Source organism: Aotus nancymaae, unplaced genomic scaffold, assembly GCF_030222135.1.
Source record: "Aotus nancymaae isolate 86718 unplaced genomic scaffold, 86718_ANA_hifiasm-v0.15.2.pri h1tg000057l, whole genome shotgun sequence".
In the NCBI taxonomy this organism is placed as follows: domain Eukaryota; kingdom Metazoa; phylum Chordata; class Mammalia; order Primates; family Aotidae; genus Aotus; species Aotus nancymaae.
In genome coordinates, this window is record NW_026988471.1 from 25189902 (window position 1) to 25206043 (window position 16142).

A 16142-nucleotide genomic window follows, 5' to 3' on the forward strand; every position below is an offset into this window, starting at 1 on the left:
CGGTTGGGAAAGTCCGGTCACATGATTTCTAGTAAACTGTAATTTGTCTTTTTGAAACAGAGACTAGACTGCAGGGCACCACATGGCTTGTGGATCACAGAGGTCTGGCAAATGCCTCCCACAGGTCCCTGTCCTGGCTGATAAGACAGAGGCCTGGCGGATGTTCCGCAGAGGTCCCTGTCCTGGCTGATAAGACAGGGGCCTGGCGGATGCTTCCCACCGGTCCCCCTTTTTATTAATATTATTTTATTAGGAGAGGCTGAATGGCATATCCTGAGGGGACCGTGCCTGTCTTAGGTCAGGGAATCACCCATGCAGAGGCACTTCTATCCTTACCCATCACTGGGAGAGGGAGCTCTTGTGTCCCCCTGCCCTGTCTTAGGCGGTGGTGCCTATTTGCATGTCTCCCAGTTGCCCGTCATCGGCTAACCGGTCCAGCTCACCAGGTTTAGAGGCGGTAGGCAGTACTGATAGTACCATTGTTCCTTAAGCCCATCTCTAGTTCTCGTTCAGCCATCTCCAGCTTGTGATAGGGGACCTGTAAGGGCTGCATTTTTATAGCCTCGATCTGTGTCCTAATAAATGCCATGACTTTATTAAATATGACCGGCCCAATAGAAAGGAGGAGAAGGAGGCCAAGCAGTGGGCCGAGAAGGGGGAGGACATAGGGAAGAAGACCATTCCACCCTCCCCAAAGTGGGTTATCAGCAAGCGCTTTTCTCCTTCTTGCCAAATCTTCTTGCAAGGCTTTTATCTTGTCGCTAACAATTCCTGACTGATTGACGTAAAAACAGCACTTTTCTCCAAGAGCCAGGCATATTCCTCCCTTCTCGGCGGTGAGAAGATCCAGTCCACGGCGATTCCGGAGGACAACTTCTGCGAGAGAGTGTATTTGATTTTGAATAATATTTATGGTTCCTGAAAGCACCCCCACATCATTGATAAGTTGCTCAGAGAGAGCTTGGTAAGAACGTAGGGAATAGCTTAACCCTGCGGTACCGGTTCCAACTCCAGCAGTCACTCCCAGGGCGGCTAGGAATGGGAGGAACTGTAAAGCTCTTTTTCTACGCCCTGCTAAGAAATCAAAACTGGGAATGGGTACGGCTGTGTCTCCGGGAAGGACACTGGCCTCTGGCAGAAGGAAGGCAGGTAAGCAACTGCCAGTCCAATTGTTAGGGAGATAAGTATAAGCTAGGTTGTTGCCACATACAAAAACTTGACCCGGTGGGGAAAAGATTTCTTGACTAACATTGGTATGGTTAGAGCAATTGCAAGCGAGCCATACCGACCCTACGTCCAGGTCAAAGGAATTGTTTCTAGGGGGTTTACTCACGCAGGTGACATTGATGCAGTTGATATGATGCAACTGGACAGGAAAAGGGAGGCTATATGTTCCATTTGTAGCACCAGATATTGAATTACTAGGTATTGCTATGGGAAGAGGGGGGCCAAACGTCATACAAAGCCAGCAATCTGAGTTGTTTAAATATCCAGAATCATTGAGAGCCTTGTGCATAGCTTCTAGAATGCTTCGGGTATTTGAACTCAGATCTTGGGATCTAGGCCTTGGTAGGGCTAGGGGATGGTATGATAGAGATGGAAACAAGGCTTGCAAGGTTTTTCTAACATGGTGAGCCTTCATCTGGTCATGCGGTCCTCCCCCATCACTAACACCGACCTGGGGAGAGGATGACCAACAGATGGTCTGTCCAACTTTATTGCTGGGGCAAGAGGCTTGAGCGAGCTTATAAGAGACACCATAGGGGGATGGGATGGTGTAATCTCCCCCAAATGTCTTTGCACGCTTAGAAAGTAGGACCGCGGTGAAATACGTCTGGTTTTTATGTTGGCATTGTGCAACTGACTTATAGCATGACGAGTGAACAGAAGGGGTATTATAATCAGAACAGTTGCATTTGGGTAAGGGGGAGCCAGGGGGTACTATGGCGACTATTGCCTTTCTAGTACATACATAATGGGGTTTTGCACCTATACCAGTACTTGTTTTCCCATTAGTAAGATAAGCTGTCTTGTCTGAGCAATCCTGGGATTGAACATATGCTTCTGGGGGCTTCTCGGCTGTAGTTGAGCAGTCACAGGGGTTACCGTACGCTGCCTGCAGTACCTGGTTGATGTCGTATGTACCGCCGAAGCCTGCACGGGTTCCAGGGAAGAGAGCGGTCAGAAGGACGGCAAGAATCAGCATCTTCGTGGCCTGTACGGGAAAACCAGATAATCCTCAGGGTTCCATATTCTCCCTGGGAGTATTGCTATGAGTATTTTCTGTGGCTTTGGTGTCCATTTGTTTAACCAATCTTTCTGGAAGCCATCTGGCTGAATCAACCTCTTTCGCGTACACACATACTGATCCTCTGCCCCAAATGGGGACAGGGTCGGGTCCATGCCAAACGCCTGTCATAGGGTCTTTCCGTAACACAGAGGCATATTGCTTCTGCGACGTGGAATGCCAATGCCGTTCGGCAGCGGAACGTCCTTCGTTGTCCAAAGTTAAAAAATTTTGAATAAAGAGTGTGATACGAGGTTTCTTGGGGACCCCTTATGGGGGTACCATTTCCCCTTTTTTATTTTATTTAAAGTTGTTTTGAGTGTGAGGTGAGTTCTTTCGACTATTCCTTGTCCTTGTGGGTTGTATGGGATTCCTGTAACATGTTGAATGCTCAGTTGCGTGCAAAATCGATTAAAGGCAGTGCTAGTGTAACCTGGTCCATTATCAGTTTTTATTTTACGCGGGCATCCCAGCGAAGCAAAAGCAGCTAGAAGGTGTGCAATAACGTGTTTTGTAGCTTCTCCAGTTTGTAGGGTAGCAAAGATGTATCCGCTGCAGGTGTCAACACAGACATGTACAAATTTAAGATTGCCAAATTCTGGGATGTGTGTGACGTCCATTTGCCATAGGGCATTTGGGACAAGACCTCGGGGATTAACCCCGAGGTGTGGAACTGGCAAATGTGGAGCACATTGGGTGCATGCTTTTACTGTTTGTCGGGCCTGTTCACGAGTGATGTGATGTAGTAGTCTGAGGGATTGTGCATTGAGATGATGTAGGGAGTGTGAATGCTGTGCCTGCTCTAGGGGATTGGTGGTGGTAGAGGTTTGTACTAGGAGAACACGAGTTGCCAGATCCGCCTTTGCATTTCCCGAGGCTAATGGTCCAGGCAAACCAGAGTGAGCACGCAAGTGCCCAATATAGAAAGGATGAATTCTTGAGATTAAGAGTTGTTGAAGCTGATAAAATAACTTGGCAGCAGTGGATGCTTGTCTGATAATGGGGGCCGTTTCTAAGTTGGGAGTAGATAAAGCAATGTATGCGCTGTCAGTATAAACGTTAAGAGGATTGTTGTGAAATGTGGAAAAAGCTGCTATAACTGCATGTAATTCTGCTAGCTGAGCTGAGGAAGAGTGGGATTGAAAACTAACAGTTTGATTTTTAGCTACAAAGGCTGCAAGCCCCGTGGATGATCCATCGGTGAAGACCGTAACCCCATTAGGAATGGGTTGTGATTTTGTGTTTTTTGGGAAAATAAACTCATGTTTGTTGACAAAGTCAAGTAGTTTATCAGGTGGATAGTGGTTGTCAACAATTCCAGTAAATGAAGCAAGCGCTATAGGCCACATCTCAGTACTTTGCATAAGCCAATGGACTTGATTCTTTGCATAAGGCTGGATTATAATAGCCGGTTCCTGGCCAAAATATTCCTTTCCTAGGGTTCTTCCTTTGATGATGAGGCTTGCTACCATGTGGTAATAAGGTTCCATTACTTTAGCTGGTGTACTGGAAAGGTAATTTATTTTGGACTGAACTTCACTTTGAGGGTCTACTGCTGGAAATGCCAAGGCGGGGGCGGAAGATTGCACCGCGTATGGCGGAGGGCGGTTCTGAGATGGCGGCCATTCTGGATTATGATAACGTGCAGCCTCGTCCTCAAGATCATCCCAGTTAATTCCCTCGTCTATTCCCTCATCATCAGAATTTTTGGCCCTTTCCATGAGCCACATAATTCTCTTTCTATACTTCGGGTGTTTTAGTTTTTCTTTTAGTCCCTTAGCCACTCGTTCTGCAAATTTTTCTAAGGAACAGGAAGAAGCTTTTGCAGCGGCTTCCTTTTGTTCCTCTTTTTCCGAGTCGCTGTCGAAAGACATTAAATCGACGTCCTCGGGTTTTGGTTTACTATCCCCCTTTGTTTCAATTGGGGATCCTAATTCCTCCCCCTGGGACCCAGGTCCCGGGGAAACATTTTTGTTTGAGCCTTGTAAGCAAGTTTCTCCTTGAGTAATCACATTGGCAATTAGTGGGTCAGAATGCCTTTGAGAAATGATTTCATCTATTAAATTCCAATAAGAAAAGGCAGTTACTGGGACCTTCTCGGGCCCGAATGTACTATAATAGTCCCGAAGGGCATCTCCAACTCTTTTCCACCGTTTTCCATCTATCGATCCCTCCTGAGGAAACCAGGGACAAATGTCCTTAATATAATCAAAATATTTACATAATTGCTTAGCTTTAACCTTTACTCCTCGCGCCTTTAAAGTCTTACTAAGTCCTTGTATGAACATTTGTTCATATGTTGGCTGATTTCCTGACCCACGATACCGTCGTCCACTCACCAGAGGGCGAGACCGCAGCAGGCTCCCGCGTCGTCTCCTCTCTGGACTTGCTGAGTTCTGGTTCGGCCGCTTCTGACGACACCCCTCACAGGATCCCTCGTACTCTTTGCCCCACGTTGGGCGCCAGACTGTCCCGTCCTGCAGGACAAACAACGAGGACGAAGGAGAGGGTGTGGGGATGGAAATGGGGCAGGAGATGCGAAGAATGGAGACAAGACAGGAGTCTGATCAAGTCTCGCTTATTCACCCGGGGAAAGCGGTATAAGAAGGGTAGAAAGGAGGAAGAAAGGGAGGTAGGGGAAGGAGTGCTGTCCTCATTGCGGTTGGGAAAGTCCGGTCACATGATTTCTAGTAAACTGTAATTTGTCTTTTTGAAACAGAGACTAGACTGCAGGGCACCACATGGCTTGTGGATCACAGAGGTCTGGCAAATGCCTCCCACAGGTCCCTGTCCTGGCTGATAAGACAGAGGCCTGGCGGATGTTCCGCAGAGGTCCCTGTCCTGGCTGATAAGACAGGGGCCTGGCGGATGCTTCCCACCGGTCCCCCTTTTTATTAATATTATTTTATTAGGAGAGGCTGAATGGCATATCCTGAGGGGACCGTGCCTGTCTTAGGTCAGGGAATCACGCATGCAGAGGCACTTCTATCCTTACCCATCACTGGGAGAGGGAGCTCTTGTGTCCCCCTGCCCTGTCTTAGGCGGTGGTGCCTATTTGCATGTCTCCCAGTTGCCCGTCATCGGCTAACCGGTCCAGCTCACCAGGTTTAGAGGCGGTAGGCAGTACTGATAGTACCATTGTTCCTTAAGCCCATCTCTAGTTCTCGTTCAGCCATCTCCAGCTTGTGATAGGGGACCTGTAAGGGCTGCATTTTTATAGCCTCGATCTGTGTCCTAATAAATGCCATGACTTTATTAAATATGACCGGCCCAATAGAAAGGAGGAGAAGGAGGCCAAGCAGTGGGCCGAGAAGGGGGAGGACATAGGGAAGAAGACCATTCCACCCTCCCCAAAGTGGGTTATCAGCAAGCGCTTTTCTCCTTCTTGCCAAATCTTCTTGCAAGGCTTTTATCTTGTCGCTAACAATTCCTGACTGATTGACGTAAAAACAGCACTTGCACAAGACAGGAGTCTGATCAAGTCCCGCTTATTCACCCGGGGAAAGCGGTATAAGAAGGGTAGAAAGGAGGAAGAAAGGGAGGTAGGGGAAGGAGTGCTGTCCTCATTGCGGTTGGGAAAGTCCGGTCACATGATTTCTAGTAAACTGTAATTTGTCTTTTTGAAACAGAGACTAGACTGCAGGGCACCACATGGCTTGTGGATCACAGAGGTCTGGCAAATGCCTCCCACAGGTCCCTGTCCTGGCTGATAAGACAGAGGCCTGGCGGATGTTCCGCAGAGGTCCCTGTCCTGGCTGATAAGACAGGGGCCTGGCGGATGCTTCCCACCGGTCCCCCTTTTTATTAATATTATTTTATTAGGAGAGGCTGAATGGCATATCCTGAGGGGACCGTGCCTGTCTTAGGTCAGGGAATCACGCATGCAGAGGCACTTCTATCCTTACCCATCACTGGGAGAGGGAGCTCTTGTGTCCCCCTGCCCTGTCTTAGGCGGTGGTGCCTATTTGCATGTCTCCCAGTTGCCCGTCATCGGCTAACCGGTCCAGCTCACCAGGTTTAGAGGCGGTAGGCAGTACTGATAGTACCATTGTTCCTTAAGCCCATCTCTAGTTCTCGTTCAGCCATCTCCAGCTTGTGATAGGGGACCTGTAAGGGCTGCATTTTTATAGCCTCGATCTGTGTCCTAATAAATGCCATGACTTTATTAAATATGACCGGCCCAATAGAAAGGAGGAGAAGGAGGTCAAGCAGTGGGCCGAGAAGGGGGAGGACATAGGGAAGAAGACCATTCCACCCTCCCCAAAGTGGGTTATCAGCAAGCGCTTTTCTCCTTCTTGCCAAATCTGCTTGCAAGGCTTTTATCTTGTCGCTAACAATTCCTGACTGATTGACGTAAAAACAGCACTTTTCTCCAAGAGCCAGGCATATTCCTCCCTTCTCGGCGGTGAGAAGATCCAGTCCACGGCGATTCCGGAGGACAACTTCTGCGAGAGAGTGTATTTGATTTTGAATAATATTTATGGTTCCTGAAAGCACCCCCACATCATTGATAAGTTGCTCAGAGAGAGCTTGGTAAGAACGTAGGGAATAGCTTAACCCTGCGGTACCGGTTCCAACTCCAGCAGTCACTCCCAGGGCGGCTAGGAATGGGAGGAACTGTAAAGCTCTTTTTCTACGCCCTGCTAAGAAATCAAAACTGGGAATGGGTACGGCTGTGTCTCCGGGAAGGACACTGGCCTCTGGCAGAAGGAAGGCAGGTAAGCAACTGCCAGTCCAATTGTTAGGGAGATAAGTATAAGCTAGGTTGTTGCCACATACAAAAACTTGACCCGGTGGGGAAAAGATTTCTTGACTAACATTGGTATGGTTAGAGCAATTGCAAGCGAGCCATACCGACCCTACGTCCAGGTCAAAGGAATTGTTTCTAGGGGGTTTACTCACGCAGGTGACATTGATGCAGTTGATATGATGCAACTGGACAGGAAAAGGGAGGCTATATGTTCCATTTGTAGCACCAGATATTGAATTACTAGGTATTGCTATGGGAAGAGGGGGGCCAAACGTCATACAAAGCCAGCAATCTGAGTTGTTTAAATATCCAGAATCATTGAGAGCCTTGTGCATAGCTTCTAGAATGCTTCGGGTATTTGAACTCAGATCTTGGGATCTAGGCCTTGGTAGGGCTAGGGGATGGTATGATAGAGATGGAAACAAGGCTTGCAAGGTTTTTCTAACATGGTGAGCCTTCATCTGGTCATGCGGTCCTCCCCCATCACTAACACCGACCTGGGGAGAGGATGACCAACAGATGGTCTGTCCAACTTTATTGCTGGGGCAAGAGGCTTGAGCGAGCTTATAAGAGACACCATAGGGGGATGGGATGGTGTAATCTCCCCCAAATGTCTTTGCACGCTTAGAAAGTAGGACCGCGGTGAAATACGTCTGGTTTTTATGTTGGCATTGTGCAACTGACTTATAGCATGACGAGTGAACAGAAGGGGTATTATAATCAGAACAGTTGCATTTGGGTAAGGGGGAGCCAGGGGGTACTATGGCGACTATTGCCTTTCTAGTACATACATAATGGGGTTTTGCACCTATACCAGTACTTGTTTTCCCATTAGTAAGATAAGCTGTCTTGTCTGAGCAATCCTGGGATTGAACATATGCTTCTGGGGGCTTCTCGGCTGTAGTTGAGCAGTCACAGGGGTTACCGTACGCTGCCTGCAGTACCTGGTTGATGTCGTATGTACCGCCGAAGCCTGCACGGGTTCCAGGGAAGAGAGCGGTCAGAAGGACGGCAAGAATCAGCATCTTCGTGGCCTGTACGGGAAAACCAGATAATCCTCAGGGTTCCATATTCTCCCTGGGAGTATTGCTATGAGTATTTTCTGTGGCTTTGGTGTCCATTTGTTTAACCAATCTTTCTGGAAGCCATCTGGCTGAATCAACCTCTTTCGCGTACACACATACTGATCCTCTGCCCCAAATGGGGACAGGGTCGGGTCCATGCCAAACGCCTGTCATAGGGTCTTTCCGTAACACAGAGGCATATTGCTTCTGCGACGTGGAATGCCAATGCCGTTCGGCAGCGGAACGTCCTTCGTTGTCCAAAGTTAAAAAATTTTGAATAAAGAGTGTGATACGAGGTTTCTTGGGGACCCCTTATGGGGGTACCATTTCCCCTTTTTTATTTTATTTAAAGTTGTTTTGAGTGTGAGGTGAGTTCTTTCGACTATTCCTTGTCCTTGTGGGTTGTATGGGATTCCTGTAACATGTTGAATGCTCAGTTGCGTGCAAAATCGATTAAAGGCAGTGCTAGTGTAACCTGGTCCATTATCAGTTTTTATTTTACGCGGGCATCCCAGCGAAGCAAAAGCAGCTAGAAGGTGTGCAATAACGTGTTTTGTAGCTTCTCCAGTTTGTAGGGTAGCAAAGATGTATCCGCTGCAGGTGTCAACACAGACATGTACAAATTTAAGATTGCCAAATTCTGGGATGTGTGTGACGTCCATTTGCCATAGGGCATTTGGGACAAGACCTCGGGGATTAACCCCGAGGTGTGGAACTGGCAAATGTGGAGCACATTGGGTGCATGCTTTTACTGTTTGTCGGGCCTGTTCACGAGTGATGTGATGTAGTAGTCTGAGGGATTGTGCATTGAGATGATGTAGGGAGTGTGAATGCTGTGCCTGCTCTAGGGGATTGGTGGTGGTAGAGGTTTGTACTAGGAGAACACGAGTTGCCAGATCCGCCTTTGCATTTCCCGAGGCTAATGGTCCAGGCAAACCAGAGTGAGCACGCAAGTGCCCAATATAGAAAGGATGAATTCTTGAGATTAAGAGTTGTTGAAGCTGATAAAATAACTTGGCAGCAGTGGATGCTTGTCTGATAATGGGGGCCGTTTCTAAGTTGGGAGTAGATAAAGCAATGTATGCGCTGTCAGTATAAACGTTAAGAGGATTGTTGTGAAATGTGGAAAAAGCTGCTATAACTGCATGTAATTCTGCTAGCTGAGCTGAGGAAGAGTGGGATTGAAAACTAACAGTTTGATTTTTAGCTACAAAGGCTGCAAGCCCCGTGGATGATCCATCGGTGAAGACCGTAACCCCATTAGGAATGGGTTGTGATTTTGTGTTTTTTGGGAAAATAAACTCATGTTTGTTGACAAAGTCAAGTAGTTTATCAGGTGGATAGTGGTTGTCAACAATTCCAGTAAATGAAGCAAGCGCTATAGGCCACATCTCAGTACTTTGCATAAGCCAATGGACTTGATTCTTTGCATAAGGCTGGATTATAATAGCCGGTTCCTGGCCAAAATATTCCTTTCCTAGGGTTCTTCCTTTGATGATGAGGCTTGCTACCATGTGGTAATAAGGTTCCATTACTTTAGCTGGTGTACTGGAAAGGTAATTTATTTTGGACTGAACTTCACTTTGAGGGTCTACTGCTGGAAATGCCAAGGCGGGGGCGGAAGATTGCACCGCGTATGGCGGAGGGCGGTTCTGAGATGGCGGCCATTCTGGATTATGATAACGTGCAGCCTCGTCCTCAAGATCATCCCAGTTAATTCCCTCGTCTATTCCCTCATCATCAGAATTTTTGGCCCTTTCCATGAGCCACATAATTCTCTTTCTATACTTCGGGTGTTTTAGTTTTTCTTTTAGTCCCTTAGCCACTCGTTCTGCAAATTTTTCTAAGGAACAGGAAGAAGCTTTTGCAGCGGCTTCCTTTTGTTCCTCTTTTTCCGAGTCGCTGTCGAAAGACATTAAATCGACGTCCTCGGGTTTTGGTTTACTATCCCCCTTTGTTTCAATTGGGGATCCTAATTCCTCCCCCTGGGACCCAGGTCCCGGGGAAACATTTTTGTTTGAGCCTTGTAAGCAAGTTTCTCCTTGAGTAATCACATTGGCAATTAGTGGGTCAGAATGCCTTTGAGAAATGATTTCATCTATTAAATTCCAATAAGAAAAGGCAGTTACTGGGACCTTCTCGGGCCCGAATGTACTATAATAGTCCCGAAGGGCATCTCCAACTCTTTTCCACCGTTTTCCATCTATCGATCCCTCCTGAGGAAACCAGGGACAAATGTCCTTAATATAATCAAAATATTTACATAATTGCTTAGCTTTAACCTTTACTCCTCGCGCCTTTAAAGTCTTACTAAGTCCTTGTATGAACATTTGTTCATATGTTGGCTGATTTCCTGACCCACAATACCGTCGTCCACTCACCAGAGGGCGAGACCGCAGCAGGCTCCCGCGTCGTCTCCTCTCTGGACTTGCTGAGTTCTGGTTCGGCCGCTTCTGACGACACCCCTCACAGGATCCCTCGTACTCTTTGCCCCACGTTGGGCGCCAGACTGTCCCGTCCTGCAGGACAAACAACGAGGACGAAGGAGAGGGTGTGGGGATGGAAATGGGGCAGGAGATGCGAAGAATGGAGACAAGACAGGAGTCTGATCAAGTCTCGCTTATTCACCCGGGGAAAGCGGTATAAGAAGGGTAGAAAGGAGGAAGAAAGGGAGGTAGGGGAAGGAGTGCTGTCCTCATTGCGGTTGGGAAAGTCCGGTCACATGATTTCTAGTAAACTGTAATTTGTCTTTTTGAAACAGAGACTAGACTGCAGGGCACCACATGGCTTGTGGATCACAGAGGTCTGGCAAATGCCTCCCACAGGTCCCTGTCCTGGCTGATAAGACAGAGGCCTGGCGGATGTTCCGCAGAGGTCCCTGTCCTGGCTGATAAGACAGGGGCCTGGCGGATGCTTCCCACCGGTCCCCCTTTTTATTAATATTATTTTATTAGGAGAGGCTGAATGGCATATCCTGAGGGGACCGTGCCTGTCTTAGGTCAGGGAATCACGCATGCAGAGGCACTTCTATCCTTACCCATCACTGGGAGAGGGAGCTCTTGTGTCCCCCTGCCCTGTCTTAGGCGGTGGTGCCTATTTGCATGTCTCCCAGTTGCCCGTCATCGGCTAACCGGTCCAGCTCACCAGGTTTAGAGGCGGTAGGCAGTACTGATAGTACCATTGTTCCTTAAGCCCATCTCTAGTTCTCGTTCAGCCATCTCCAGCTTGTGATAGGGGACCTGTAAGGGCTGCATTTTTATAGCCTCGATCTGTGTCCTAATAAATGCCATGACTTTATTAAATATGACCGGCCCAATAGAAAGGAGGAGAAGGAGGCCAAGCAGTGGGCCGAGAAGGGGGAGGACATAGGGAAGAAGACCATTCCACCCTCCCCAAAGTGGGTTATCAGCAAGCGCTTTTCTCCTTCTTGCCAAATCTTCTTGCAAGGCTTTTATCTTGTCGCTAACAATTCCTGACTGATTGACGTAAAAACAGCACTTTTCTCCAAGAGCCAGGCATATTCCTCCCTTCTCGGCGGTGAGAAGATCCAGTCCACGGCGATTCCGGAGGACAACTTCTGCGAGAGAGTGTATTTGATTTTGAATAATATTTATGGTTCCTGAAAGCACCCCCACATCATTGATAAGTTGCTCAGAGAGAGCTTGGTAAGAACGTAGGGAATAGCTTAACCCTGCGGTACCGGTTCCAACTCCAGCAGTCACTCCCAGGGCGGCTAGGAATGGGAGGAACTGTAAAGCTCTTTTTCTACGCCCTGCTAAGAAATCAAAACTGGGAATGGGTACGGCTGTGTCTCCGGGAAGGACACTGGCCTCTGGCAGAAGGAAGGCAGGTAAGCAACTGCCAGTCCAATTGTTAGGGAGATAAGTATAAGCTAGGTTGTTGCCACATACAAAAACTTGACCCGGTGGGGAAAAGATTTCTTGACTAACATTGGTATGGTTAGAGCAATTGCAAGCGAGCCATACCGACCCTACGTCCAGGTCAAAGGAATTGTTTCTAGGGGGTTTACTCACGCAGGTGACATTGATGCAGTTGATATGATGCAACTGGACAGGAAAAGGGAGGCTATATGTTCCATTTGTAGCACCAGATATTGAATTACTAGGTATTGCTATGGGAAGAGGGGGGCCAAACGTCATACAAAGCCAGCAATCTGAGTTGTTTAAATATCCAGAATCATTGAGAGCCTTGTGCATAGCTTCTAGAATGCTTCGGGTATTTGAACTCAGATCTTGGGATCTAGGCCTTGGTAGGGCTAGGGGATGGTATGATAGAGATGGAAACAAGGCTTGCAAGGTTTTTCTAACATGGTGAGCCTTCATCTGGTCATGCGGTCCTCCCCCATCACTAACACCGACCTGGGGAGAGGATGACCAACAGATGGTCTGTCCAACTTTATTGCTGGGGCAAGAGGCTTGAGCGAGCTTATAAGAGACACCATAGGGGGATGGGATGGTGTAATCTCCCCCAAATGTCTTTGCACGCTTAGAAAGTAGGACCGCGGTGAAATACGTCTGGTTTTTATGTTGGCATTGTGCAACTGACTTATAGCATGACGAGTGAACAGAAGGGGTATTATAATCAGAACAGTTGCATTTGGGTAAGGGGGAGCCAGGGGGTACTATGGCGACTATTGCCTTTCTAGTACATACATAATGGGGTTTTGCACCTATACCAGTACTTGTTTTCCCATTAGTAAGATAAGCTGTCTTGTCTGAGCAATCCTGGGATTGAACATATGCTTCTGGGAGCTTCTCGGCTGTAGTTGAGCAGTCACAGGGGTTACCGTACGCTGCCTGCAGTACCTGGTTGATGTCGTATGTACCGCCGAAGCCTGCACGGGTTCCAGGGAAGAGAGCGGTCAGAAGGACGGCAAGAATCAGCATCTTCGTGGCCTGTACGGGAAAACCAGATAATCCTCAGGGTTCCATATTCTCCCTGGGAGTATTGCTATGAGTATTTTCTGTGGCTTTGGTGTCCATTTGTTTAACCAATCTTTCTGGAAGCCATCTGGCTGAATCAACCTCTTTCGCGTACACACATACTGATCCTCTGCCCCAAATGGGGACAGGGTCGGGTCCATGCCAAACGCCTGTCATAGGGTCTTTCCATAACACAGAGGCATATTGCTTCTGCGACGTGGAATGCCAATGCCGTTCGGCAGCGGAACGTCCTTCGTTGTCCAAAGTTAAAAAATTTTGAATAAAGAGTGTGATACGAGGTTTCTTGGGGACCCCTTATGGGGGTACCATTTCCCCTTTTTTATTTTATTTAAAGTTGTTTTGAGTGTGAGGTGAGTTCTTTCGACTATTCCTTGTCCTTGTGGGTTGTATGGGATTCCTGTAACATGTTGAATGCTCAGTTGCGTGCAAAATCGATTAAAGGCAGTGCTAGTGTAACCTGGTCCATTATCAGTTTTTATTTTACGCGGGCATCCCAGCGAAGCAAAAGCAGCTAGAAGGTGTGCAATAACGTGTTTTGTAGCTTCTCCAGTTTGTAGGGTAGCAAAGATGTATCCGCTGCAGGTGTCAACACAGACATGTACAAATTTAAGATTGCCAAATTCTGGGATGTGTGTGACGTCCATTTGCCATAGGGCATTTGGGACAAGACCTCGGGGATTAACCCCGAGGTGTGGAACTGGCAAATGTGGAGCACATTGGGTGCATGCTTTTACTGTTTGTCGGGCCTGTTCACGAGTGATGTGATGTAGTAGTCTGAGGGATTGTGCATTGAGATGATGTAGGGAGTGTGAATGCTGTGCCTGCTCTAGGGGATTGGTGGTGGTAGAGGTTTGTACTAGGAGAACACGAGTTGCCAGATCCGCCTTTGCATTTCCCGAGGCTAATGGTCCAGGCAAACCAGAGTGAGCATGCAAGTGCCCAATATAGAAAGGATGAATTCTTGAGATTAAGAGTTGTTGAAGCTGATAAAATAACTTGGCAGCAGTGGATGCTTGTCTGATAATGGGGGCCGTTTCTAAGTTGGGAGTAGATAAAGCAATGTATGCGCTGTCAGTATAAACGTTAAGAGGATTGTTGTGAAATGTGGAAAAAGCTGCTATAACTGCATGTAATTCTGCTAGCTGAGCTGAGGAAGAGTGGGATTGAAAACTAACAGTTTGATTTTTAGCTACAAAGGCTGCAAGCCCCGTGGATGATCCATCGGTGAAGACCGTAACCCCATTAGGAATGGGTTGTGATTTTGTGTTTTTTGGGAAAATAAACTCATGTTTGTTGACAAAGTCAAGTAGTTTATCAGGTGGATAGTGGTTGTCAACAATTCCAGTAAATGAAGCAAGCGCTATAGGCCACATCTCAGTACTTTGCATAAGCCAATGGACTTGATTCTTTGCATAAGGCTGGATTATAATAGCCGGTTCCTGGCCAAAATATTCCTTTCCTAGGGTTCTTCCTTTGATGATGAGGCTTGCTACCATGTGGTAATAAGGTTCCATTACTTTAGCTGGTGTACTGGAAAGGTAATTTATTTTGGACTGAACTTCACTTTGAGGGTCTACTGCTGGAAATGCCAAGGCGGGGGCGGAAGATTGCACCGCGTATGGCGGAGGGCGGTTCTGAGATGGCGGCCATTCTGGATTATGATAACGTGCAGCCTCGTCCTCAAGATCATCCCAGTTAATTCCCTCGTCTATTCCCTCATCATCAGAATTTTTGGCCCTTTCCATGAGCCACATAATTCTCTTTCTATACTTCGGGTGTTTTAGTTTTTCTTTTAGTCCCTTAGCCACTCGTTCTGCAAATTTTTCTAAGGAACAGGAAGAAGCTTTTGCAGCGGCTTCCTTTTGTTCCTCTTTTTCCGAGTCGCTGTCGAAAGACATTAAATCGACGTCCTCGGGTTTTGGTTTACTATCCCCCTTTGTTTCAATTGGGGATCCTAATTCCTCCCCCTGGGACCCAGGTCCCGGGGAAACATTTTTGTTTGAGCCTTGTAAGCAAGTTTCTCCTTGAGTAATCACATTGGCAATTAGTGGGTCAGAATGCCTTTGAGAAATGATTTCATCTATTAAATTCCAATAAGAAAAGGCAGTTACTGGGACCTTCTCGGGCCCGAATGTACTATAATAGTCCCGAAGGGCATCTCCAACTCTTTTCCACCGTTTTCCATCTATCGATCCCTCCTGAGGAAACCAGGGACAAATGTCCTTAATATAATCAAAATATTTACATAATTGCTTAGCTTTAACCTTTACTCCTCGCGCCTTTAAAGTCTTACTAAGTCCTTGTATGAACATTTGTTCATATGTTGGCTGATTTCCTGACCCACGATACCGTCGTCCACTCACCAGAGGGCGAGACCGCAGCAGGCTCCCGCGTCGTCTCCTCTCTGGACTTGCTGAGTTCTGGTTCGGCCGCTTCTGACGACACCCCTCACAGGATCCCTCGTACTCTTTGCCCCACGTTGGGCGCCAGACTGTCCCGTCCTGCAGGACAAACAACGAGGACGAAGGAGAGGGTGTGGGGATGGAAATGGGGCAGGAGATGCGAAGAATGGAGACAAGACAGGAGTCTGATCAAGTCTCGCTTATTCACCCGGGGAAAGCGGTATAAGAAGGGTAGAAAGGAGGAAGAAAGGGAGGTAGGGGAAGGAGTGCTGTCCTCATTGCGGTTGGGAAAGTCCGGTCACATGATTTCTAGTAAACTGTAATTTGTCTTTTTGAAACAGAGACTAGACTGCAGGGCACCACATGGCTTGTGGATCACAGAGGTCTGGCAAATGCCTCCCACAGGTCCCTGTCCTGGCTGATAAGACAGAGGCCTGGCGGATGTTCCGCAGAGGTCCCTGTCCTGGCTGATAAGACAGGGGCCTGGCGGATGCTTCCCACCGGTCCCCCTTTTTATTAATATTATTTTATTAGGAGAGGCTGAATGGCATATCCTGAGGGGACCGTGCCTGTCTTAGGTCAGGGAATCACGCATGCAGAGGCACTTCTATCCTTACCCATCACTGGGAGAGGGAGCTCTTGTGTCCCCCTGCCCTGTCTTAGGCGGTGGTGCCT

At 47.7% G+C, this 16142-nt stretch overlaps 3 protein-coding genes across 3 annotated transcripts; all 3 read right to left on the reverse strand.

Annotated features, from left to right (window-relative positions):
- Positions 1-212: 212 nt before the first annotated feature.
- On the reverse strand, positions 213-5426 carry LOC110568835 (syncytin-2-like). Its single transcript, XM_064363764.1, has 4 exons — positions 5390-5426; positions 4627-4710; positions 2126-2215; positions 213-1431 (listed from the first exon to the last, which is right to left on the reverse strand). Exons 1-4 carry the CDS (start codon positions 5424-5426, stop codon positions 449-451), a joined length of 1194 nt encoding a protein of 397 aa, XP_064219834.1. The 3' UTR covers positions 213-448.
- Positions 5427-6304: 878 nt separating this feature from the next.
- On the reverse strand, positions 6305-10704 carry LOC135269636 (syncytin-1-like). The gene is made up of 2 exons (XM_064363765.1): positions 10483-10704; positions 6305-8071 (listed from the first exon to the last, which is right to left on the reverse strand). The coding sequence occupies exon 2, from the start codon at positions 8060-8062 to the stop codon at positions 6305-6307; it is 1758 nt and encodes a 585-aa protein (XP_064219835.1). The 5' UTR covers positions 8063-8071; positions 10483-10704.
- Positions 10705-11203: 499 nt separating this feature from the next.
- On the reverse strand, positions 11204-16088 carry LOC135269637 (syncytin-2-like). Its single transcript, XM_064363766.1, has 4 exons — positions 16085-16088; positions 15429-15512; positions 12928-13017; positions 11204-12233 (listed from the first exon to the last, which is right to left on the reverse strand). Exons 1-4 carry the CDS (start codon positions 16086-16088, stop codon positions 11251-11253), a joined length of 1161 nt encoding a protein of 386 aa, XP_064219836.1. The 3' UTR covers positions 11204-11250.
- Positions 16089-16142: the final 54 nt, after the last annotated feature.